General features: G+C 34.8%; 1 protein-coding gene and 1 long non-coding RNA gene across 2 annotated transcripts in view; one reads left to right on the top strand and one right to left on the bottom strand.

Moving 5' to 3' along the window:
- Positions 1–23,912, top strand: ANXA10 (annexin A10). Its single transcript, XM_058837767.1, has 12 exons — positions 1–157; positions 6,689–6,770; positions 8,694–8,788; positions 12,885–12,998; positions 14,820–14,910; positions 15,283–15,362; positions 18,043–18,096; positions 18,232–18,325; positions 19,712–19,807; positions 20,431–20,489; positions 21,536–21,658; positions 22,451–23,912. The coding sequence occupies exons 1-12, from the start codon at positions 140–142 to the stop codon at positions 22,517–22,519; spliced, it is 975 nt and encodes a 324-aa protein (XP_058693750.1). The 5' UTR covers positions 1–139; the 3' UTR covers positions 22,520–23,912.
- LOC131578704 (uncharacterized) overlaps positions 4,006–24,329 on the bottom strand; it is a 20,588-nt gene continuing 264 nt past the window's right edge. The window contains exons 2-3 of the long non-coding RNA XR_009277551.1: positions 10,877–10,938; positions 4,006–4,103 (exon numbers count right to left, since the gene is read on the bottom strand). This is a non-coding gene — a long non-coding RNA (uncharacterized LOC131578704). The remainder of the gene's footprint in view (positions 4,104–10,876; positions 10,939–24,329) is intronic.

Genomic DNA, 24,329 nt, shown 5'->3' on the forward strand with positions numbered 1-24,329 from the left:
TTGGTATCAGTTTGATTGGATTGCTTCTCACAAATCTCCAAAACAGAATAAGGTTTAACTATAAAAATTGTATTTACTCTTACTTTTAGTCTAGGAAGCTACTATTCCATCTCAACAGAACTTGAAGACTCGTATCAAAATGTATTGCGGAGATTATGTGAGTATCATTATTTGTTCTCTGAAATCTTCCAGAAGTTTTCATTCCTCTTGAGTTGTCATCACATATGTTGGGATCCATTTCCCTTCACTGGTAGAAATTAATCTTAGGTGAAGATAATTTATTTGTGATTTGGGTCTAATCCTGGTGTTACTTATATATATCAACTGTCTGAAATGAAGATTAAAATATAAAGAATTATCGGTTCCTATCAGCCTCATAATCTTATACCTTTTGAGATAAAACAACTCAGGACTCCTTGTGAAGTCCTTTAGGTGGGTTTTCTATGTTTGTGATTAGCCTCTAAAAAAAGAAGCTAAATTACATACTATCACCCAACTGAATTAAGGATAAAATGATGAATTTTTCAGAAGATACCTATTTCTGGCACTATTTCAGGGAGCTTATGATTTGACAAGACCGTTTGTAGCTGCGTGAAGTATTTGAATAGCTTTACAATTTATAAACATTTGGTTTTGTTCATAGCGTGAAAAATATTTTACAGTTAAAAAAATGCTACCTCTACAAGAGCCACAACACAGGAAGAGTTTTCAGTGATTTTTCCCCATCATAAAGCTGTACAATATATTAAAGGCTTCACTAATGCTCTTTGAGAAAAAAATGTTTATAGTGAAATTTTTAATCTCCATTCTGGAAACTATTGGAGTTACTATTTCATGACAATGAAATATGAAATTTCTCTCTGTACCTGGCATACTGATCATTGTGTTCTCTAAGGATTTTCTTTCAATTATTATTGGTATGAATAATGACTCATTCCTTTCAAAGGCTTTTTACATGTACATTTCCAACAAACAGATCAATGTGGAATTTTCTAAAGGATAAATATTTCTCCCTTTCTTATTTTTAATAGAAAGTATAATTGGCTAATTATTACAATATTGCCAGTAAAATATTTCTTCTGATAAAATTATATTGAATATATTTTCTTTTCTAAAGTGATTGCTATTGTATCAGTATTAGTAATATGTTTGGTTTTCTGCATTTTGCAATCTTGTATCCTTTAGTAGACAGTTAAGAACTTAAAAGAGATTTTCTTCTTAGTTTCTTTTTTTTTTCTCTTTTAGTTACAGTGATTCTGTAATCTATTCCTGATAATTTAGGGGAGACAGAAGAAATACTATACCTTAAAAAGGCAGTAGATCAGTTTTAGTAGGAGAAGTCAAGAAATACAGTTTCTTTCCTTCTACTGATTTATTGCAACCAATTATATTTAAATAATTGACACTGCATCTGCATATAATATGTTATCTGATATTAATGGTAGTACCTTAAAAAATAACTTCCAGAAGAAATTCTTTAAAGTCATTACAATTGGAAATTATCATATTTGCAATAATAACACAGTATTTTGATAGCATTATAAAGATAATCTAATAGATAAGACCATTTTTAACTATGGCAGATGTTTACAACGGTATGTAGGCTCAATATAATGTAACCATTACATATTAATCAGCCTAATGAACTACTTGAGCAGAGGGGACACAGGTTCCTAATTCTGATACACTGAATTACATCAAAATGCCCCAGAATAAACAGTTTTAATACAATCTCTATATTCCCTCTTCTTCTAAACATAAAAAGGCACACTGATAAACCCTTTGTCTTTTCATCATCAGAGAGGCAAGAGAGCAGAGAAGCAACTGTAGACAATGGGGAACATATCAGTCCCAGGAAAGACAGGAAAACCTGATTACAGGCTTTTCTGAAAAGTATTGGGATGGATTCTCAGGTTTGATAAATTTTTACTATTTATTCCAATTTCCATGTGTTATGGAATGGAAAGGCAGAGAAATTAGGTATTTTTATGAACTATATCACAGGATCCTAGGAACAGACTTCCCTGCTGAGGCAACCAGACAGAATGGGGACACGTAAGGCAGAGCTGCATGTAAACATTCTCCCCTGGATGCTGCTGGTATTTCAAGATAAAGTTGGTCATGGAGCAGTGACATTGTTCTCTGAAGAGACTCAGAAACAAAATAGCAGAAAAATCACTGTAGTAAATCTCAATCAAGCAAACAGGGCTTATACAGGACTGAGTGGTGAGATTGTTGCATTAATTTCTTCGCTACTCTTCTTAAACACTATTCTAGATGGAGAAGAAGTCTTAGAAGTACACTTTGGACTCAGAGATATTTTTCAATGAATCCCAGAACATTGAATATACCACTAATTCATAAGCATAAGAAAAATAAAATAAAAAAAAATAAATCTGAAGTATTGCTTTCAAAATGTGCTTTGTTCTTTAAGATGATCTTCTTTATATTTTATGCTACCCATACCAGTAATTACATACATGATCTGTGAACAGATAGGATGGAGTCCCTCAAGATGAAGAATGAGACGTACAAACTGTTAACAGCAGCAGCCCTGCCAGATTCAGCAATGCAAGGCAATATCATTATCATAGATTACATACAAAAAATGGTTCCCTGTAGTATCACACATAAAACTACCAGAAATTAGACAAGATGACATCTGTGACCTCTCTGAAATACATATACAGAGAGAGATTGAAGGCTTTGGAGAAAGAATTTTCTGTTTAGAAGTATCCCTTCCACTACTGTATCATATACTATTGAAATTAAATGTAACACATACAATAAACTCACAGCAAACCAAAATACTCATGAAATTTTAATTTAATAAAGTTGCACACAAAGGATATCTTTTCAAAAGTATAGCTAGCTCATAGCATGCGGTTAGCTAATAAAGAAAGCATTTTATTTTAGCAGACATTCCCTATGGGAAATATTCAGACTAAGGAGTCTGACTTCAATTGTTTGTTATCAGCAGAATGACTTACTGAACAAATATTATTAGAAGGTTGTTCGTACTTTAGAATGCTTTTTCCATCACAAGACTGAATTGCCTGAAGTTTACACATCATAATTTGATAAAAGCAGCCTCACCTTTTACTGATACTTTTGTTGAACTGCTTATGACTTTGGTCAGAAAAAGCTGTTACTTCCTTGCACTTGCACAGAAGGAAGGTAAATTTCAAGTATCATTTTCCAGAACCATTATAAATTTTTCAGTCCCTTTTCAATCTGTTTCGTTGTTTTGATTCATTCCACCAATACCACACAAACCTGTTCTGTCTGCTCAGCTTATTTTGGCTTTGGAAAGTTAAAAGAACATGGGCAAACATAGAGGAATATGTGCCTATATGTGCCTTTATTCATATTTATATGAATAAAGTGCCCACCTGGGCCACCTCTGTGGAGACAGATCTGTGTTTTGAACATGAGGATATCTTGAGATCAGAAAGAGGAAAAATACCTTAATGTCAAAAATCACCCAATCACCTCTGGAGATTTACTTGCCTTATCTTTAAGTGCTTCGACACTTCGTGAGAAAAAAAAGCAAAATATTTTTGATTTTTTTGTTTCTGAAAAATAGATGTTCCCTTCACCAGGATGCTGCAGAGGAAAGACAGTATGAAAACCATTTTTTCATGTTCAAATACAGCAGTTTGTCTAACCCACAAAAAGGCCAAATTGCTCTTGGAAATTACTTTCCTCTGATGCTTTTTGAAGGCATTTTCTTTGTAATGCAGAAAAGTCTGTCATACTGAATCCTAAACTCACAATGAAAGCTCCAGCAAACTGATGACTATGTCATAAGGGATGCTAGAATCCAGATATCAAAATTAAATTGTGCAATTCTTCACATCCTTCCAGCGACTATACCAGACATTTCCCGTTTTCTTCAGAAACTTTGTCTCTATTTGTGCATACTTGTCAATCCACCTGTTCCAACTCAAGAGTCATTTATCCCATTGGCCTATCATTAGCCAAATAATACATGCAAACTTTGGACTCAGCTATGGGACAAACCATATTTTACTTAGCCAGTGGTTGTCCCAGAAAGGATCCAATGCCTTGTGAATGTAGATGGCACAAGGAGAGGAAATTAACTGCAAGTAAGCAGAAAAACAGAGACAAAAGAATAAGGAAAGAAAACCAACTTGTTTTTATCTGCAGTATTCAGAGAACAAGTTGATACCCAGAGCATAATGCAAGTTTATTACTCAATCCCACATTACTGAGACTAATGGGAGTTTCATAATGTTTACTTATTTTAAACATTTTATTGGAGTAATTCCTCTTAATTTCTTTATTTGAAAAAAATTTTAGGATTATTAGGTTGAATAGAGAGTTGGTAGGCTATCTACCCCAGCCTTTGTTTATTAAGGGCAGGAACCAAGAGCTCTCTGAAATCAATACAAATACTTCCATTGATGCTATCTGTGAAATTAGGATAAAGTTCTCATAATAAGAATGTTGACCAGTCAAAAAATGTCCCTGCCCTTCTCAACTTACAAAAATATTTCTATTACTTTGTCATGATTTGTTTTACATGTGTGGATGGCTTGAGGAGCATTGTATTTAGAGAAATGATATTCAGTGAACATAAACTCTTCTTCTGACATCACCAAGACAACCGCAATGCAATTTTCACTTCTGTAGATTTAACTTTGCCATGAAGAGCAATTTCTGCTCATCCCTGTAGTTACCCGCCTTAAAGCATGCAGAAGAAAGGTCATGAAACCATAGTGGTAATTTTCCTATGCTTTCCAGTGCTTAGGGAAGCAAAAAATGTTGCATAAGTAAAACCAAAATGGCCATAGACTCAAAACTGGTCATGAACACTGAAAAGATCAGTGATTAAGCTGTTCATTGTCTGACACCACAAACCTGGATATGTGAAAGGAAATACTTTGAGATAACTAATCTTTACAGGAACTGAGCCTATACAAAGCTGATGCAGAGATGAAGAGTCATCATCAGTATTTTAAACTAGATTCAAATAAATGCACACATCCTATGTTTTCTCTTTTCCTCACCTCCACCCTTCTGACCAGCAAGGGCTGTTATGAACTCTCAATTTCTGAAGCTAGTATCAGTGGATCCCTATTCTACACATACATTAAGTGCCAAGTGAAGCTTAGGTTACACAGACAATTCTCACAATGAAAAGGAAGGCAGGACAGAGCATATATTAAGGAAAAGCCTGCAATTCATTTTAGTTACAACAATATATATTAATCTAAAAAAATTAGCTTAAGTGTCACTGTGTGCTCTATGGTCAATATTTATCTCCCTATTTCCAAAACACTTATTTTTCTCAGCATTTTCCCAATTGGTTTATGAGTAAAAAGGCCCTACGTACTTTATGCTCAGCTGTAAAAGTTGGGCCTTGTATTTAAATGATGAGCAGAAGGATGTCAGTCTACCAATGAGTGCTTTTTTGTGTACAGGCATGCTGGTCTATTAGTACTTTTTAAATAACTTCTCCAAAAATCTGAGGTTTCTGGCTATGCTCTTTTTCTCACTCAGCCACAATTTGTTCCTACCTTTGCTTGGTGGGTTCAAAGTAATGATCAAACATATCAAGAAATGGTGTCTTCCTTCTCAGCTAAAATACACAATTCTATTCTTGCTTGGTGCTTTTTAATTCCTCTGCTTGGATTTCAAGTCAGGCAAGAGTGATTAGTGGCCATGCACAAAGCTTGTGTGTATGTCATCTTGTGTGAAGGCACAATGTACAAAATACTTCCAAGTGTATGTAAAGCAGGCAAGTAAACAAATTAATTAGCAAAATCCATGTAAGCCCTGATTCTAGGAAGTATTCGTAAAAATACCCCATTCATACTTATAAAATAAATCCCATTTTTCTTTGAAATGTAAATATAAAGTTAATGGTGTTATTTTAATCAGACGTACTGACTGAGCCCAGGAACCATCATAAAAGAGAACCTTTATATTTGGTACATCGGGTAAAGCAGATAGAATTCTCAGGTTAACTAAAGAGGTTAACCAGGAGACAGAGCTAAGTATCTGTCAACCTCAGTTATTTTGTCCTGTTTGTATGGGTCTATAATTCTATTAAAATTAGTTCTGTTTATTATTTTCAGATTTATTAGAAAGAATAACAAAAAATACATTAAATAAAGGATCACTGAAATTGAAATAACTTAATCAGTTACAAAGCAACTAGAAAATTTGTGTTGTCTTCTCATGGCAATCTCAAAATTATCTCATACTTGGCAGTAACATCACTGCTTTAATAAATCACCAGGTTTGTCAGCAACCTATGGATCTCGTTCATCATTTTCTCATTAGCTGTTTTGAATTAGAAATAACATGAGGAATAAATACTGAAGACTGTCAGGGATACCACAGATTAACTTTAAAATATAAAATAGTATTTTCTAAAAAGGTTGGAAAAGGGATTTACATTTTAATGTAAATCCTCACCATTTTTTTTCCTATTCAGGCCTAACTCATGCTAGGGGCAACTTCCTCCAATATGGTCTGTCTTCCTATAATCCTTAAACTGCAAGTTTAAGTTCTGTTTCATATATCAAAAACTATACATCCTGCTCCCCATGCAGCAAAGAAAATTAAAAGTTATTTAAATTTGGTTTGCAACATAATTACGAATATCATATTAAAAATGTTGAACAACTGAATTAAAGTCTATTTTTTCCTTTTGTAGACACAAGGAACAATTCTCCCTGCTCCAAATTTTAACCCTATAATGGATGCCCAGTTGCTAGGAGGAGCCCTACAGGGAATTAGTGAGTATCTTGACAGATTCTAGCACCAATTTCCTCTTTTTCAGAAAGCTCTCATAAAGCATTAGGCAAAATATGAACTCGTGAAATTATCACCACCTATCTGCAGATACTTCAAGGAATCACAATAAGACATACTGATGATGTCCAAATAAATCATTTGCATTTACAGGAAGTGAGTTGATCAAGATTAATCTAAAATCCTTACCAACACTGACAGTAATGAATATTTCATTGAGAAAACAAGAAAAACAGAATTCTATGTTACATCACTAGAGTGAGGCCCAAGAAATGAAAGGATTTTAATTGTAACTTCAACAATTAAGTGCTACCAAGGTCTGCTAGGTCTCTTAATCAGTCATAAGAAACAAAAACAAATGGAGTAGAAAGTTTAAAGAATTCATTATCTTTGCAATTTTTGCTTTCAGTGTTTGTTCCAAAAAATCTTTTGTTCACAAAGCATTTTCCTCAGTTCAGATTTTTGTATTTTCCTATTGAACTTTATTGGTATTGCTGAGGGTCAAAATATTGATCTTTTTTTTTTTTTTTTTTTTTTTTGTCTGAAACACTTTTTTCACTTTAAAACTGTTTTCGGTATCAGAGCTTTTATATCAGTTGGGCTTTTCACAAGATTGTACAGCACCAAATCTTGCATGCTCTTTTAATTTTCTTTAATGAAAATGTGAGGACTCAGATTTAATGCTGAATGAACTATAATGAGAATCATTCATCAAGGGGAATCTGAAGTATCTTTATGATCAAATTGGCTACAGATGAAAAGTTTTAAACATCTCCTTACACTTCAAACAGTACTTTTAAGGTAATGTTGCTAACATGAAAATATAGAGATGATATTCTTCATTTAATACTCTAAATTCAAGTACATTAACCTTAATTTTAGTCTTCCTATCAAAGTACATGGAACAAATCTGCAATTTAAATGACAAAATAAACAGTTCAGCTTCAGAGGAGGTAAAGTCACCATATCCTTGACAGGCACTGACACTCTGACCCTCAATCCTGTACATGACATTCATTCTTATGAAGATGTTCAGTCATCTCTGCTGTCCAGCTGATACCAGTGGTACTACACAAGTGAATAAAGTGTTATATTTATGTTTTAAATATTTCCTATATCTCTATCCTTCTCAGTTTTTACTACAGAGACTATGAAAGCTGTAAAGATTCCTAGTGATAACTGTTTTCTGAAAAGTAAAAAGAAACCATTATGTACAATATCCCAACCCTAAGGATGCAAAAACATTTCAAAACTCCAAAATCATTTTCTGAATATGTTAATTATATTACTTTTCATAAGCAATAATACTGATTCTATAATAGTGATTTATTATAGATGTTCTACTTATCAAGCAAACCATCATAGGTGACCTTCAATAAAATGCCCTTTAGAAATGGAATAAAATACTATATTTTAAAACTTCATAACTTACTTTATACACTTCCTTTGAAATTATAACTTTGAGTTTTTTAACAAATAATCTAACAGCAATTTGTCATCCCCATGAAAGAGATCCCTAATTCTTAAATGACAATTTAATCAGAATCAGTAGAACACAGAAGTATGACTTCCAAGGCTCAGCCACAAATCCTGCTACTGGGCCTAGTTCAGCATCCATGAAAGCCTCTGTTTTATCAATGCTTTTAAATCCATTGAGCTTATGAGAGGCGATGACGCATCTGGTAGCAACAGACTGCTTCACTTTTTGATGGTATTACACCAGCAAATGCAAGATACACAAGCAGAGTAAATATAACTGATGTTGCTAAATATTAGTGGGATATTAGTTTCTTGATCATTTTTTTCAAAAAATTAGTATAATCTTCTTAAACAAAACACAAGCAATCACAAATGTAAGTAAGTAACAGCAGTTTGTTTATTTAGAGTCTGTGTCATTTCCTTTTCAGGTTGTGAAAAAGATGTGTTGATTGAAATCCTAACTCAGCGTTGCAACTCGCAGCGGCTCATGATTGCCGAGGCGTACAGAGACATGTACAGCAGGGTACGACAGAAACACTTTGTACTTTCATTAGTTCTTTCTCTCCTGTCTCCTGTGCAGCTGTCAGCCCTTCTCTCAGGTCAGTCACTGGAACCACAAGCCTGTCAGACAGCTGGCACAACAGGCTGGCACACAGCTTTGCTTGTTGGCTATTGATACCTCTGATGGTACCACCTTGTCATTTCTACAGCAGAAGTAGTGTCTGCCACACACAGAGTTAAAAGAGGACGGGAAAAGTTCCTTCTTCTACAGTTCATTCTTCTCTATTGACCAACCTAAAATTTCTGAACAGACTTAGTTCTTCCTATTTTGGGGTTCTGAAATACATTTTTTAAGTTTTTGGAATAAATCATAAAATAGTATTGCATAGTAAATTGTATAGTACAATAGTATTTTAACTAAAGAAAAATACCATACAAAGAGTTACAGGCTTTTTGTCTCACTCACATAATGATTAATGTTCACATCTCAAGCACTGACATTCTCACACCTCACTCCATATGATCTAAGATCACTATATCACTATAATCACTAAGCACAACACTCTTCTGAGCTGCTTAAACTTATGAATTTTTGAAAGGTGTCCAAAATTTTTAAGACATAAAGTTACTTTTTTTTAAAAAAATGTATTCTATCTATACTTACTGTATATAATAATGTAATTTTTTTATCCCAGTTCTTAAACATACACAGAGATAGATATTCTCATTATATTTCCAGATATACTATTGCTAACCAACTAACTTTGGGAAAGTTGCAATGCCTGCATTTTTCTTAGCTGCTACAGCTACATAAAGATAAAAATAATACTAGCAACACCTTTTGCAAAATTCCTGTGGAAGTCATGAAAAGCACAGTGTGAAACTAGATATTATTTGATTAAATTGACTAGACATGTCCTTCCCCTGAAAGAAGCCAGACAAACACTTGTAACAAAATCCAGTTTTCTTCATTTCCTGAAGCCTGTAAAACCACGGGCTCGCTGGAAAATTCCTTGAAGGCCAGTGTCTGCTTGCCATTGGATTGATCAGCAAGAGTGAGAACAATGAGTTTGCATAAATGCTACCACACGGCCATCTCTCTTAATTAGGGTTTACTAGAAATGGTTCATTCAAAAACTCCACATTATGTGCTTCTTTTACACCACCAGTTCATTAACCAGCAGAACACTGCATTTTTTTTCTTTGGGTAGCCACAAAGTTTTCTAGAGACAACCTTTGTGCCAACTCTATACTAAAATACCTCAAAACCGCTGACCCCTGAATAAGCTCAAACTGTCCTAGAACTGGAGGAGAAAGAGCTGGATTTAATCAGTGTAGTGGGTTGATTTTGTGTTGTTACTCCTCTTCAGGAGATAATCACTTTATTTGGACTGTTAGAAAAAAAAAATGAAACACATAATAACTGCGGTATTTTAGATGTAACCCTGAATGAATAAGTATATTTTATAGAGACCATAAAAGAACAATAAGTGAATCACAGCTATCCACCTTCCCAGGACTGTGGCAATGATTTAAATCAGTGCACCTAAATTATTAAACCTGTTTTTCCTATTATGATGTATTTATTAGGTTACTATCACACAGGCAAACCACACTAGTTCAGTGTTTATACATGCAATATTCCTCACTGAGTTTTAATGCCACTTAGAGAAAACTAAAGTATGTCTACCCAAATCTACCCAAAGTGCTTGTGATGTGAAGCACCCAAGCCCATTCTTTCCAAGTGTTCATTTATCTCCTTCACCACTGGACAGTCATTCTCTACACCATCCATAGCAGCTGGCTGGTTTATTTTAACCTCTTCTCTACAGTGTATCAACTGGACCTATCACTTTAAAAAGGGAAAATATTTAAAAGCTTTTTATCATGTTTTTATCTTTAATTTCTGCTATCCGATACATGAAGATGATCTAGAGATAACACGGTATCACAATAAAGAATTGGCAAATGTCCTTCAGGAATGCAGTTCGTATTCACAGAAAACAATTATTGACTTGCTCACCACTAATGTAGTTGGCTTTTATTTTCAAATCAAAAAAATAGAAATAAATCAATAAGTTATGAAAACACACCACCTTTAAATTCATACCTCTGTCAGCCATATGAGTCAACATGAAGTGCTGTAAAGCCAGTAGACACAGACCTAAAGACCTAGAAGAAAGAAAAAAGCCAAAGAAAACCTCAGATGTCCTTTTTAAGATATCAGTCTCTGAATCTATGACTAATAATGGAAAGGAAAGGCAAAAAAACGGTTTCATATTCCAGCAATAGGCTACAGAATATTCTAAAAATCATAAAAGGTACTCCAATACACCCACAACTTTAATTCAAATGAATTCATTAAGCACTGACTACACTCTACAGTGCAAGATTCATCATGACACTTGACACTTTCTAAAGAAACCCCACCAAGAATGTGATGTATCTTGACTTGAATTGCTTCAGCTGTGCTTTGAAAGACAATTTAGCACACATCACACTTCCCTGACTGTAATTTGCCCCACTGGTTATATTGCATTGAGCAAATGCACCATTTGGCAATCCCAGTTTATGAGTGGTAAACACCACAGGACAGAGAAGAGACGTGGCAAGGCAAAACCAGTTTTAACCTTCTCAGTGCAAGTCATGGAAAACCCGTTGGTCCAATCCTTTTCCCTCTTTATTTCACTTCAGTCTGCTCAATATGGTAGCCACTATGGCCATTCATTAGACAAATGTAAACTGAGACACATCGAAAGGAGAGAAATATTAAAAAAATAAAAAAAAAAAAACCCTGAACTAGCTGCTTGATTCAGACATACAGAGAAGTTTTAAGATTCCTTCTTACAATTAGCCTTCAAGGATTTCTTACAGCAAAGATGATTAGGAAATTAAAATAATGACAACTTAGAGTTGTCTTTTCTTATTTCCAATACTTTCCTTAGTGCTGATTGCAGGAGTAATTTTTAAGTAGTATCCGTTTGGATTATTAATCCATTTTCCCACAGGCATGTTGTCAGAAGTAAAATGTCTTAATTAATTAATTTCTACACCATGTGTGATTTAGTGATTGTCAAATGAATCTAAAGTACATTCACTGAAAACTGTGTGTGTTTCTTCATCATAAATTTAATTTTTAATATGCATATGTTGTCCTTCATTGCTCCTCTAGCTATTTAATTATATTCAGAAATGTATCAGAATCAAAGTACAGACCTGAAAAAAATACAGCTCTGGAAACACACCCATTTATATAATGGAAACTGTTTCTGGCATGCCTTTCAATTCAGACATAGACTAGAACATATCTTACAGGTGTCTAGAGCTGCACAGAAAATATTTTAAAAAAGACTGCACAAGTGTCCTCAATCAGAAATAGGAAACATCAATAGTAACTTAACAAGCTTTTAGCATTTGCAGAGTTTTGAAGGTTTCTACTAGGAATGGGGAGAATGGGGAGGAAACTCTGGTCCATTACTCAGCTATCTGGCAAGAAAGATCTGAGAAATATGAGGAGGAAAAGGGGTGTTCCATGTTATTAATGCAGCATCTATCAAAAGTAATGAATTCAGCTGGAATGTAAAATATAACTTAATTGAAGCACATAATGTTCCAGCTATCCAAAGCTGATATTTTTATATACTAGGAGCAATACAGATTATTTTTCTTAAATTCTTCATATTTAACTTGTTTGGTAACGCTGAAAAAAACCAAAAGAAACCCACTTGTGTTTTATGAGAGCCATCTTCCTAAGGTACTTACCTCTCTCGGATTCACACATGGAATATGTTAAGGGAAGCTGCAGATGCTCTGCTGTGACATTAAGTTTTCCAAGATTTTAATAGTTGCACTTAAACATATGCATTTTCTTCTCTGTTCTAACAAACTGAAAACCAACCATTGTGGCCTACTGGCTTGTGCACCTATTCTCATCTTGCTCACAGTAGTAGAACAAGCACGTACTATTTAAAAGAATATTTGTTTACTTAGCCAGAATTCATCTTTAACAGTTCACCCTTAATCATTTACAGAGAAAACCACTAACAATTTTCTAAGATGTTTTAATAAAGTGTGACTATAGAGATAATCCTGTCAGTGAACGTTTTTTTCTTTTCAAGGATCTGATAACAGACATAAAAGAGAATCTCTCTCATCACTTTAAAGAAGTTATGGTTGGCTTGATGTATCCACCTGCCTCCTATGATGCCCACGAGCTTTGGCATGCCTTGAAGGTAATCTTCATAGTCAGATTTGTTTAGAGTTGCAGTTATTAATTGGAATACTGGAGATATATTAATTTCTTTTTTTTGTTTTTTTTTTTTTACATTTCATTGGTTGATAAACTACAGAAAATTAGTGCACTGGAGTAGTGTACTATCATATAGTCCACTAGTCATGAGAAATACAGTGCTGTTTCAAGTTTATTCATTAGTATGCTAAAACTAGGATAAATAATATCCTTGTCATGGAACAAATACAACCCATTTAACACCCATGGTAAATTCAGAAAATGAAGAAATATTTATACAGGGACATGTAAGGTGCTGTTTTTGCAAGCATTTAAGCATTTATGTATGTTACAAACCAAATTTATTTCCACAGTCAGTCCCATGCAGTAAGGCTCCACCTCTCTAAAGACCAATACTTCTTTAGCAGAACATGTTTTTGCATAAACACTTATAAATTACTCTGCAACAAAGTAGTGGTAACTCCACTAAAACAGAACTGATTTCCCATTTTGAAGAAAATATATCCTTTTCTTCCCTGGATCTGAGACTACAATCCTCACACAACTGAAGTTTTGAAAGAAAGAAAGACATTTTTTTCAAATATCAAGTCATTAAATGGAGAAATTCATTCCCACAGGGCATTGTGGAGACCAGAAGCACAACCTAGTTCATAGAGGACTTCAATATATTCTTTGAAACCAGGCTGACTGTTGGCTATTGAAAATAATAATTCTTCTCAGGAAAATTCCTGAGTTACCAACTCCTAAAAGACAGGAAGGCATATCAGAGTTCAATCCTGTTTTCATTTTCTTTCCATGAATATTTGTTGCTGTCTGCTGTCACAAGGAAGACACAGATTACACGACTTTGGGAAAGATGATTTATCTTGCCAATTTTGAGAATTCTGCCCCCACCCTCCCCCACAAATAAAAAAAAAAAAAGAGTTAATTGTTCTTCAGACACTTAATTTTTAGAACTACTGGTATGTCTTTATTATAGTTGGCATTAAAAGGATTTTGAAATATCATTGCTAATAAAGGAATCTTGTCTTTCATTAACATTATTGACAAAATTGCAAAAGTTTATTTTTCCTAAATGTGGATCAAGCTCAAACTTTCTTACAGTATATCTTGACCTGGATTCTTATGGCCAAGGTGAAAAAAAAAAAATCAGCTCATGTGTATCCATGGGCTCTGAAGTTCTCCATCTATCTCAAATGCACAATAGTCATTAACACTATCCATGTGCATATCAAAAGCATCACATCCTATGTCAATTGAAGTTTATAAAATTAATTCACACCCTGTGGAAAAATACAGTGATTTGAAGCACTGCATGTACTCCATGGTGCTTTCCTTTAATATCAAGTACTATGCTAGATATTACAGATTGTAGCATCCTCAAATAACGTAAAAAAAAAAAAAAAATGAAGATAAGAAGATATAAGACCAACATAAACCTATGCTCATGTCTGCTTAAGATTTCCTGAACACTTGCTAGGGATACGCTCAATCTTTGCTTCTGACTTCTTTCAGCAAACAATAATTCTTACTAAAGCTCTGAAATTATTCCCATTACGTTTCAGTCAACACTAGTCTTGCTTCATTTCCCACTTGCTAATGTACATGCTGAAATTCAGATTTAGAAATGTATTTGAAATATGGTGTTTTACTATTAAAGTAATTTAAACAGGTAGATTATGCAAAAGTACACTACAGAAATTGCTATTATTTTTTTATTTCTGACAAGCACAGCATTGCTTTCTTCTAAAAATTGGGATTTCTACTACACAACATATTTTCATATTTGCTTCTTTCCGTACAGGGTGTAGACACAGAAGAAAAATGTCTAATTGACATATTAGCCTCAAGATCAAATATGGAGATCTTCCAGATGAAAGAAGCCTACCTAATGCGTAAGATTTTTTACCAAGTGCAGAGCAGCAGCTGTACTATGTGTGTTCTGGAGGTATTAGCACATACAAAGGAACAGAACTACAAAAAATGACTTCTCAGTATAGACTGGTTCCCTTACCACATCCTCTCCCATGACTATATACAAAAGGCTGAAGCAATGTGGTGGGTGGGCAGGCCAGTGGGGAAAGTGGCTGAGGGCCCCCAGCAGGGCCAGACAGATGTACCAGCCCCACAGCCAGGTCCTTGTAGAACCTGCCCAGGTTACACTGGACTAGAATAAGCCTATTTATCCCTTATTTGATAATCTTCATTTGTACTATTCCGATCATGTTCATTTGTGATTTATATTGTATGTTTTTGGTTTAACATAGAATATAATACTGATCTTCAACAAGATATTGATTCTGAGACTTCAGGTCACTTCAGAGATACACTCATGAACCTTGCTCAGGTACTGTAAAAACAAGAACTATGACTTATATTTCTAAAAGATTCATAATGACTTTCAGTAGTATTTGATAAGTTTTACATTTTAAGGTGACTGTGATTAAAGCTAGTTCAATAGGGCTGCACTTTTAAATGTGAGACAGGAGGGAAGCTGATGAGGAACAGAAAGTGAATTCCTTCATCTATTCTGATTTTGGATAGCAGATGGAAGTAAAGGTAAACAAATTATTTTATAAAGTCCCATTGGTATTCAACTGCCAACCCTTTGCTCCATCTGTCTCATCTCAAAAGGAGTCTACTTGCATGTACAAATGTGATTGTCATCTTTAAAAGCATGTGCTTTCACCATTATCAGAATACATTATAAGCCAGTCAAACATTATGTGAAAATAGATATATTCACATTTGACTAAGAAATAAAGAATTAAAGAGTTTACTGCTTAAAATATAATGTTGTTTGTGACACTGCATATGCTGAAACACAAAATGTTAGCACAAAGGCAAAGGAATTATCACTTTTACATACCAACTTTTGCAGTTTTACCAGTCTGCAGTTTATACAACAAAGAGGTCATCCTTGTCATTCTCATTGTAGTCACTGTGCTCATTATCTTTAAAATCTTTTGTAAATCAGAGTAACAAATAATGGACTGCCATGAGATAACAGCATACATAAGGTGTATCCGTAATTTTACATACATGCATGTCTGTGCAAAAACTTCTTACACTAATTTGAAATAACAGTAGGCTTCACTGAAGTAAAAAAGACAGAAGTTTCAAAAACAGAAGAGGAAATATAAAGAGGAAATATTTTTTTCTCATGCTGGATGTTTTTTCACTTATAATAAAAATTCTTCCTTGATTAAAAATGAAGCGTTAGAGATTAAGCAACCTCACTTCTCATAATTATTAAAACCATGGGACATACTTTACCCATCAAATGAACCAAATTTAAAATAATCTCAGATTATATATTACCAGTCCTAATTTTCTTAAACCGCAGGAATTGATAAAGAGACCTAAAATCAGCAATTACATGGCTAAAAAAATCTGCTATTTCACTCAAGGAAGAGTTGCAGGAAATTTCATCTTGACTCAGTTATACTGTATACTCCTGAAGATTGTTAGTCAAATTGCTCATGCTTCATATCATCTTATATTAAAAGTCAGTGATACTTCATTAAAACATACCATGTTCTAGTTCTATAACCATGCAACACTTCCAGTGCATCTTTTAATGCTTTTTTGCAGAAAACCTCTGCTTTGATTTCTATTAAATCAGACTACTGAGAGAAATCAACATGCTCCACATATGCAGGGCAAACTATTCAATTGCTATAGTATTGTATTTATGGTTTTCATGTCCAGCCTGAGGCAGATTAGAAGTTAGAGGTTAGGGTCCTTCCTAAAGAAATTAACAGAGTTATAACAATTTCAAATTCAGGCTAATTAATATTCTAGTCTGAGACAAACAATTTATTCTGATTTTCTTTTTCTGAGTATTAATTGAAATATGATAGTTTTCTACAATTTAAAACATAATTATACAAATGTTACTGGAGAAAGTGGGCATTTGACTCACGTAGAGTATTATTAAAGTTATTTTATTGTTCACTGCCCTGTCTTTATTCCTTTGTTTTCTTGTGTATGTAATTTTATACAGCCATTCCATCATAATACACTTCAGATAATTTATCTTACTACTAGAAATTTCACTGTGTGAAATTCTCACCATTTAATTAACATGCAAACTAACATTTTTAACAAAAAAGAACTACAAATAAGTCATTCTACAAGCTGAAAGCCAATACCTAATTTTAATCCTCCCCTTCACATATAAGGTAACATGACTGTAAATTTAAACTAAATTTCTTCGATCACATATTATTAAGGCAGTAATTTACATGAGCTTCAGATTCTTAAGAGTTCTGCAAACAAGGCTGATTTGTATCCTTACAAGATGACTAATGGTTATAAAAGCAATTCCAAAAGTAGTGTGCTCTTCTCTTTTTCTGACTATATAATTAAGATCATAGTGTGTTTACTAAAGAATTTTGCTTTGGTTGTGTAACTGGAAAGCTATTAAATGTATGGGAAAATTAGAAGTATTCTTTTGGGATTTGTGTATCAAAGTTGTGAATTTCCTAGTCTTGGATCGTCATTTTAGACAATGATCATGAGCAAGCAAAATCTCCATTATTTGATGAGCTTGCTCCTATGGTTTGCGCAGGAAGAAAAATACATTGAGAAAAGATTCTTTCTGGTAATATGCATATTGATAAGAACTAATCCGGGAATGGAAAATGTTATTCCTATCCTTGTTTTCCCCTCAGTTACATATTAGAGTAAACAATATAACATCCATAATTCTGAAAATGGTGGTGGTCAGGTAAAAAGTTATTTAAAATAAGACTAAAAATGGGATAGGTGTATCCATTTCCCCCACTTTTTCTTTTTACAGGACTGTCTGTCATTCCAGAATTCCTCTTATTAAAGAAAATTAAGACACAATATGATAACTTGAAGATGTTGTCCACATTTGCAAATTCAACCATGTAGTATACTGATCCAACCTAAAAGTCTATGTTATCCCAAGAAATTAATCATAGCTTCATATACAGAGAACTTTATATTCCTACAGTAGTTTAGCATTTTGAAGAATATGTATCTCTTTTTTGCCTCAGGGAACAAGGATGGAAGGATATGCAGACCCTTCTACAGCTGCTCAGGATGCAATGGTAAATATGCTCAGATATGAAGTTCTAAAACATTAAAAAAAAAAAAAAAACAGAAAACAAATGTTGAAAATTGATTTAGGACTTACTTAAAATATTTTGTGTGGTTTCCCCCCTCTCCTTTTTCTGATATATTAGATTCTATGGGAAGCATGTCAGCAGAAGACTGGTGAACACAAAAACATGCTGCAAATGATTCTCTGCAACAGGAGTCACCAGCAGCTGTGGATGGGTAATCCAGCAGTTCAGCTGTTTCAACACAGAGTGGAAAGGAAAAATGCAACTCACTAAAAAAGCTATGCTTTGCAAGCCAAGACAGTCAGTGTGCAGCAGGACATTAGCCTGAAACCTAAGGGTGAACTGTCAGAGCTCTCAGACTTCCACTGATATTAATGGGAATTTGGAAGTAATGCAAAACTGAACTTTGCCCGATGACTACTGACCGCTGTAAACAGAATAGACAGGCATCAGGATGCCAAACAACCCAGAAAAGAATGTGTGACCAAAGAAAGGCAAATGTTACAGCTGCACTGTCAACACATGACACAACAGGATGAGGGAGATTTTTCTTAACTATTTTATTCATTTTTCCTAAACAACTCTAAAGGGAGAAAACACCTTGGGAGAGCTGGATAGATTATTTTCAACAAACATTTGCATGTGAAAACACATTCCTGTGTTGAAGCTTTTCCCAAGAAGTTTCATAGAAGTTTTGGATGGGAGCACTTCAGTGTTTACATCTGCTCTCAAGTAATGAACATAAACACAGAAACACAAGAGCTACTTTTATTTAAAAGAGAAAATCAAACATAGCTACAGATTGCAGGAAATTTATGTGAGCTCATCCAAATCTTCCATTGTAGAAAATAAACCTATTTTATCCAGTGACAAGTTTGAGTTTCTGCTCTGCAGTCAAAAAACGGTCTGTCTGCTGACAAGTTTATCACTGTGCAGCCAGCTGTATTTCTTACGTCAGCTTCCAACAGTAGCATAGAACTACTTTGCTATCATGGATCAACAAATGCATTCAGCTGATGATGACAGGATTAACACACCTGCTCTATGTTCTGCTCTCTTCCTGATCTCTGAGGACCCTGCCTGTACTATAGTCCTCCATAAGTTTTGTAGTCAGCAGAAAAAGAATTTTCCTCCTTCCCTAACTGAGAAAGCACACCCTGGATATTTGTGTGTCTGCATATCTGCATCTTGCAGCGAGCGTGCACGTCATGCACGTCCTGGCTCCTTGCCACAATCCATGAATCTTGCCAGTTTTAGCCAAGCCAAGCAAGGAAGTTGTCTTACTAGTGAGTCGTTCTTACAAGTGTCATAAACAGATGTTGCTAGATATGTGGTATGCATTCATTTTATACTGTAGGCTGAAGAACCCAGGGGGAGAATGTCCTAGAAGCCAGGTTTCAGGCTATTCATCTAGGTTGCCTGACCTGGGCAATATAAACATAATGAAACACTAAGAATAATAAGGGTAAAAAATAAACTCAATAGTTATAGTACTGGGGAGAAGCAAGGGAAAAAGAAAAAAATAAAAAAAAGGTGAGTTTATCATTATTAATGAACCAGAATAAACAAGACTTTTTTTTCCACCCCCCCCTCCCCCAAGTTTTCCAGGAGTTCCAAAATATCTCTGGGCAAGACATAGTAGATGCCATTAATGAATGTTATGATGGATACTTTCAAGAATTACTGGTTGCAATAGGTAATGTAAAGACATTATTTTTACTAGCAGCAATCTCTTAGTATATTATCTCTTGTGCATCAAGAATATTATTTTTCTGATATTTTATCCACTTTAATCTGCTATATTGTGCAATTAAATTTTCAGAGATAATTAGAAAAAAAATATTTTTACTTTCCCATCTAAAAATTTATCTATGCAGCACTAGCTTCGGACTGAGCAGAACTAGTATCTACTTTAATTGATAATAAACTTTGTGTGATCAATGATAAGGGCATTTTCAACTAATTTTACATATATTAAATAACCAGCTAAGTTTTCAGGACTTTGGTGGTATATAAATAAGTTCCAAGCTTTATGTACATTTGTCTTTCATTTATAGAATATGGATAAAAATATTTCTACAAATAGGACATGTGAATGTATTCACTGATGTTTAATAGGCCCTTTGATGCAACAGCAATGAGGACCCACCACCAAACTTTCAAAATTATCAATATAGTTGTATTAGTGAATATTGGTAGCTTAATTTTAACCTGACGCATGGACAGCACTATTTAGCTTTATATTTCAAGGAGTCCAAAGCCTAAAGAAATTATTTTATAACAATATTCTGTTTACTTGTTGCAACTCTTCCCTCCTAGTTCTCTGCATTCGTGACAAGCCCTCCTACTTTGCTTACAGGCTTTATAATGCAATTCACGTAAGTAGTCATTCTACTTAATGTCATAAAAAGAAACTTCCCTAGATTTTTTTTTGTTTCTTTGCTTGTTTGATTATTCCTAAACAAGTAGTTACAAATCAGTCTCTGCAATCTTTAAGGTGCGACTGGTGTGTGTTTCATAATTGTTGGTACCTACATAAATTTCAAAGCAGTAGTGCCTAAGCAACTAAGCAGTAAAAAGTGCCTAAGCAGGAGAACTAAAAGGTTAAGTATTTAGAGACCTTAAAAAATTATCTGTCTGCTGTCCTTTTTTTTTCTTAATTGAAGACTTTTTTCTATGCATGGTAACTCCCCCTGCTGTGCATTATTCTTACTATGTTATTTTTTGTCTCTAGAGACTTAATAAGTATGGCTAAAACTTAAATAATAAATTAAGGTAACACAAAGACAAATGGTCATATTTCTTTGTAGGACTTCATGCAGATTCTTTTTTTTTTTTTTTGTGTAACAGCTAACTTCTTTTGACTTTTTTGCTGCCACTAGATGTCCCCATTCTTCACACAATGACATTATGAAAATCTATTTAGAAACAGTTAAAATAAAACACATCTAAACCCAAATGATGTAAATTTTAAAGCTTGGTTAAGAATCTCACAGAAATCACATGAGGCAGCAGTTTTTGTGAAACAGATTACTGGTCTCATTATAGTTTAAACAGACTCCACAACAACAGTCACAACTGCTACTCACAAACTGAATTCCTAAGAATACAGACAAAAGTTTGTCAAATTTTCTTTTTTAAAAAATTTCAGTGCATGGATAAATCACTGGCATATAGAGATACCCCGTTATTCAGTTACATAAATTGTATTATTTGAGTACATGAAAACTCCGTAGGATAAAATCCTTAGACTACTTTAACATCTAGAATACCTTTATGGGTATACCTTTTATATGCTATATCCTTATATATCCCATATGGGTATATCTTGTCTTTATCTGTTAAACATTCATATGAGCACACACAGATGGGCAAACTATCACGTTTCCTCTCATTTTCTTTTTTCTTTCTTTTTTCATTTTAGGACTTTGGGTTTCACAATAAAACAGTTATTAGGATCCTCATTGCCAGGAGTGAGATAGACTTGATGAACATACGTCAGCGATACAAAGAGAGATATGGGAAATCACTCTTCCATGACATTAAGGTAAGTTTTTGCAAACTTCTGCATATATTCAGCACTGGTATCACACAGACTGTACCACTCTGTTTAACTATTTAGTTTAAAAGGAAACAAACAAAAAAGCAAGGTGTAAAAACAATAGCACATTTTCAGTGCCTCAGTTTGATTTGAGTAAGTGAGCAATTCACTCTCAACTCACTCTCTGTGATTTTATCCTTTCCCAATACAAGATGTGTATATAAACAGGGCATGACAGTGTGTGCTGAACAAGAGTTTGTATGAGTGGTTTCTATACTAATTGATAACATCTCATGTTAATCTGTAAGGCTAGGCTGGTACCACTTTTGTGCAAAACTGAAGTAAATATCTGATTTTATCCTTGTGCTTAGGTAGTACCTTCACAAACCCTGCTCCCCTTGTACTCCTGATCTGTTTTTTAAAACAAAACTTTGAATCTGTTTAATTGCACAAAAAAAATGTCTCTTGCTAAGACATTACCTGTTTAATGTCACTATAATCCATCTGCAAGATGCGCAGCAACTTTACAAAACCGCTCATGAATTTTTGGTATTGAACTTGAGAATTAACAAACAGATTTGATCCAGCCCTTCAAAGATAGATTGTTTCAAGGTGCCCAAGCAACCAAAGGCCATGGCAAGTGAAATTTAAAAAATCTCGGCCTAGAATCCATGTGAAAACAGTGTAATGTTTTACAAAATCTTATAATAGTCTAGTCTTTGTCACATACCAAGAAAAGAAAAATCAGAAAACCTATAGTCAGAGAAATGTTGATTTTATTTTTTTTTTTCCTTGCAGCATTTTGCTTCAGGGCATTACGAGAGTGCTTTACTTGCTATCTGTGCTGGTGATACAGAAGATTATTAAGAAGATGAACTCTGAAGGCTGTGCAAACCTATTTTAAATAGAAATTGAAGCTATATGCAATGCACTAACTGTAAGAGATCCCTACTTCACATAATAAAACAGCAAAATCTGTGTGTGCTGCACTTTTGCTAATATTAAATCTTTCTTGAGACAGGAAAAACTGTTGGCAGGAACATGGTGTTTCCCTAGTTCTAATTAATATTTCTGGTTTTATGAGTAATGTAAATTAATGGAGCAAGTGGTAAAACTACTCCATATAAGCACTTCTTTATAATTTAGTGTCAGAACATCCTAAATATTTATCAACAGGCTCTGGAAGAATTTATTCACTTTCACACTGGAGAGAAAAAAATATTTTGCTTTATTTACATTTAACAAGAGAATTTCTTCCTTTAAGGATTTTTTTTCCCTTCCCTTTCCCACTTCTTATACCTCATATTTTATGCTCTTGAACATTATTATTTTAGTTACTACCAGAATAAGCATCTGCCCCCATCTATTATCAGTCGCTCACCAGAGTGCTTTTGTATTCTTTTACTTAGTTAGCTCACATACTTAATGGCCTTTCCCCCATTCTGCTTGAAACTAAAGTAAAAATTAGAATCAAGTACTCCATCCATGTCAGTGCCATGCGCTGGGAAACCTGGAAGATGAAGCACTACTTAGCTTTAAGCAGAGAAGTTCCAGAGGATTAAACTCTGAATTCCACTTTAACCTATCTCATTTTAACCATTAATATCGACGTCGGAGGCATACTATCTCATGCTACATATGAGAGCACGGAGGCATTATCCAGGATGCCCTGGGTGGTACAATTAAAGAATTGACTGCTAGTGGGTAATATTGCACCTCTGAGTGAGGCTGAAGGATGCGGCGCTCCCTGGAACACCCGCGAACAGTCTGAAACAGCAGCTGGAGACAGCAGCTCCCACTGCAACAAGGAAAGCCAGCAGTGCCCAACCTCGACTCCTCGCATCACGGAAAAACGTGACGCTGCTTTAAATATCCCGGCTCTGTTCAGGGCAGCCTATCCGTGAGCCTTCCAGCCTCCGCATATGTGCCTGCTGTCAGCCTCTTACGGAAACACAAGTGAGGGAAAGTTCACTAAAATATCTGCCAGTGGCTTTTCTCCCGCCGCCACAAGGTGTCCAACTGGACACAGACCTTCGGGATGTTTTTAGAGAGGTACTTGCTGCAGATGCAGTCCGTGTGACTGAATAAAGCAGTGCTACAGAAAGGCACAAATAAATACGTGGTTGCTTTTGTGCCGTTTGCACCTGTCGCTTCCCTCAGCCTCTGGAAATAACACCTACATAATTACAGCGTATCTGGCTTCTTTGCGAATACCGACATCGTGTTACAAAAATACTGATTTATAATAAAATTTCTTTCAAATCGCTCTTGAGTTTGACTCACTTCCAAACACTTCGGGCGGGTAATAAAATTGTTAAGCCAGAACGTTGGGAAGAACGGCTCTAGGAGTAAAAATATTATTTTTTTTTTAAAAAAAGGGGGGGGGGGGGAAGTGGAGGGAGAAAGGAGAATGAGCTGAGCACTGTCCCAAAGCACTGTCCCAATTGCTCAGCACTAACATAATTCTAAACCGAAGTTACGTTCTGATTTTGCAACTGTAGCTGGAGGTTGCTCCCAACAGCCGTACGTCGCCACTGTGGAGTCATTTCGTTTTAACTCTGCAGGTTTCCAGAAGGCAGCAACGACACTTCTCAATGGGAAACACGCCGAGAACCCAGGGCTCCCCGAGCTCCCCGAGCTCCCAGGGCTCCCCGAGCTCCTAGGGCTCCCGTCCCAG

This window comes from Poecile atricapillus, chromosome 4, assembly GCF_030490865.1.
Source record: "Poecile atricapillus isolate bPoeAtr1 chromosome 4, bPoeAtr1.hap1, whole genome shotgun sequence".
Lineage (NCBI taxonomy): Eukaryota > Metazoa > Chordata > Aves > Passeriformes > Paridae > Poecile > Poecile atricapillus.

Excerpts from the sequence above, each read along its gene's own strand:
- ANXA10 (XM_058837767.1), top strand. Across the intron at positions 8,789-12,884 it reads ACAGAGACATGTACAGCAGG|GATCTGATAACAGACATAAA; the intron begins GTACGACAGAAA and ends TTTCTTTTCAAG. Across the intron at positions 14,911-15,282 it reads GAAAGAAGCCTACCTAATGC|AATATAATACTGATCTTCAA; the intron begins GTAAGATTTTTT and ends GGTTTAACATAG.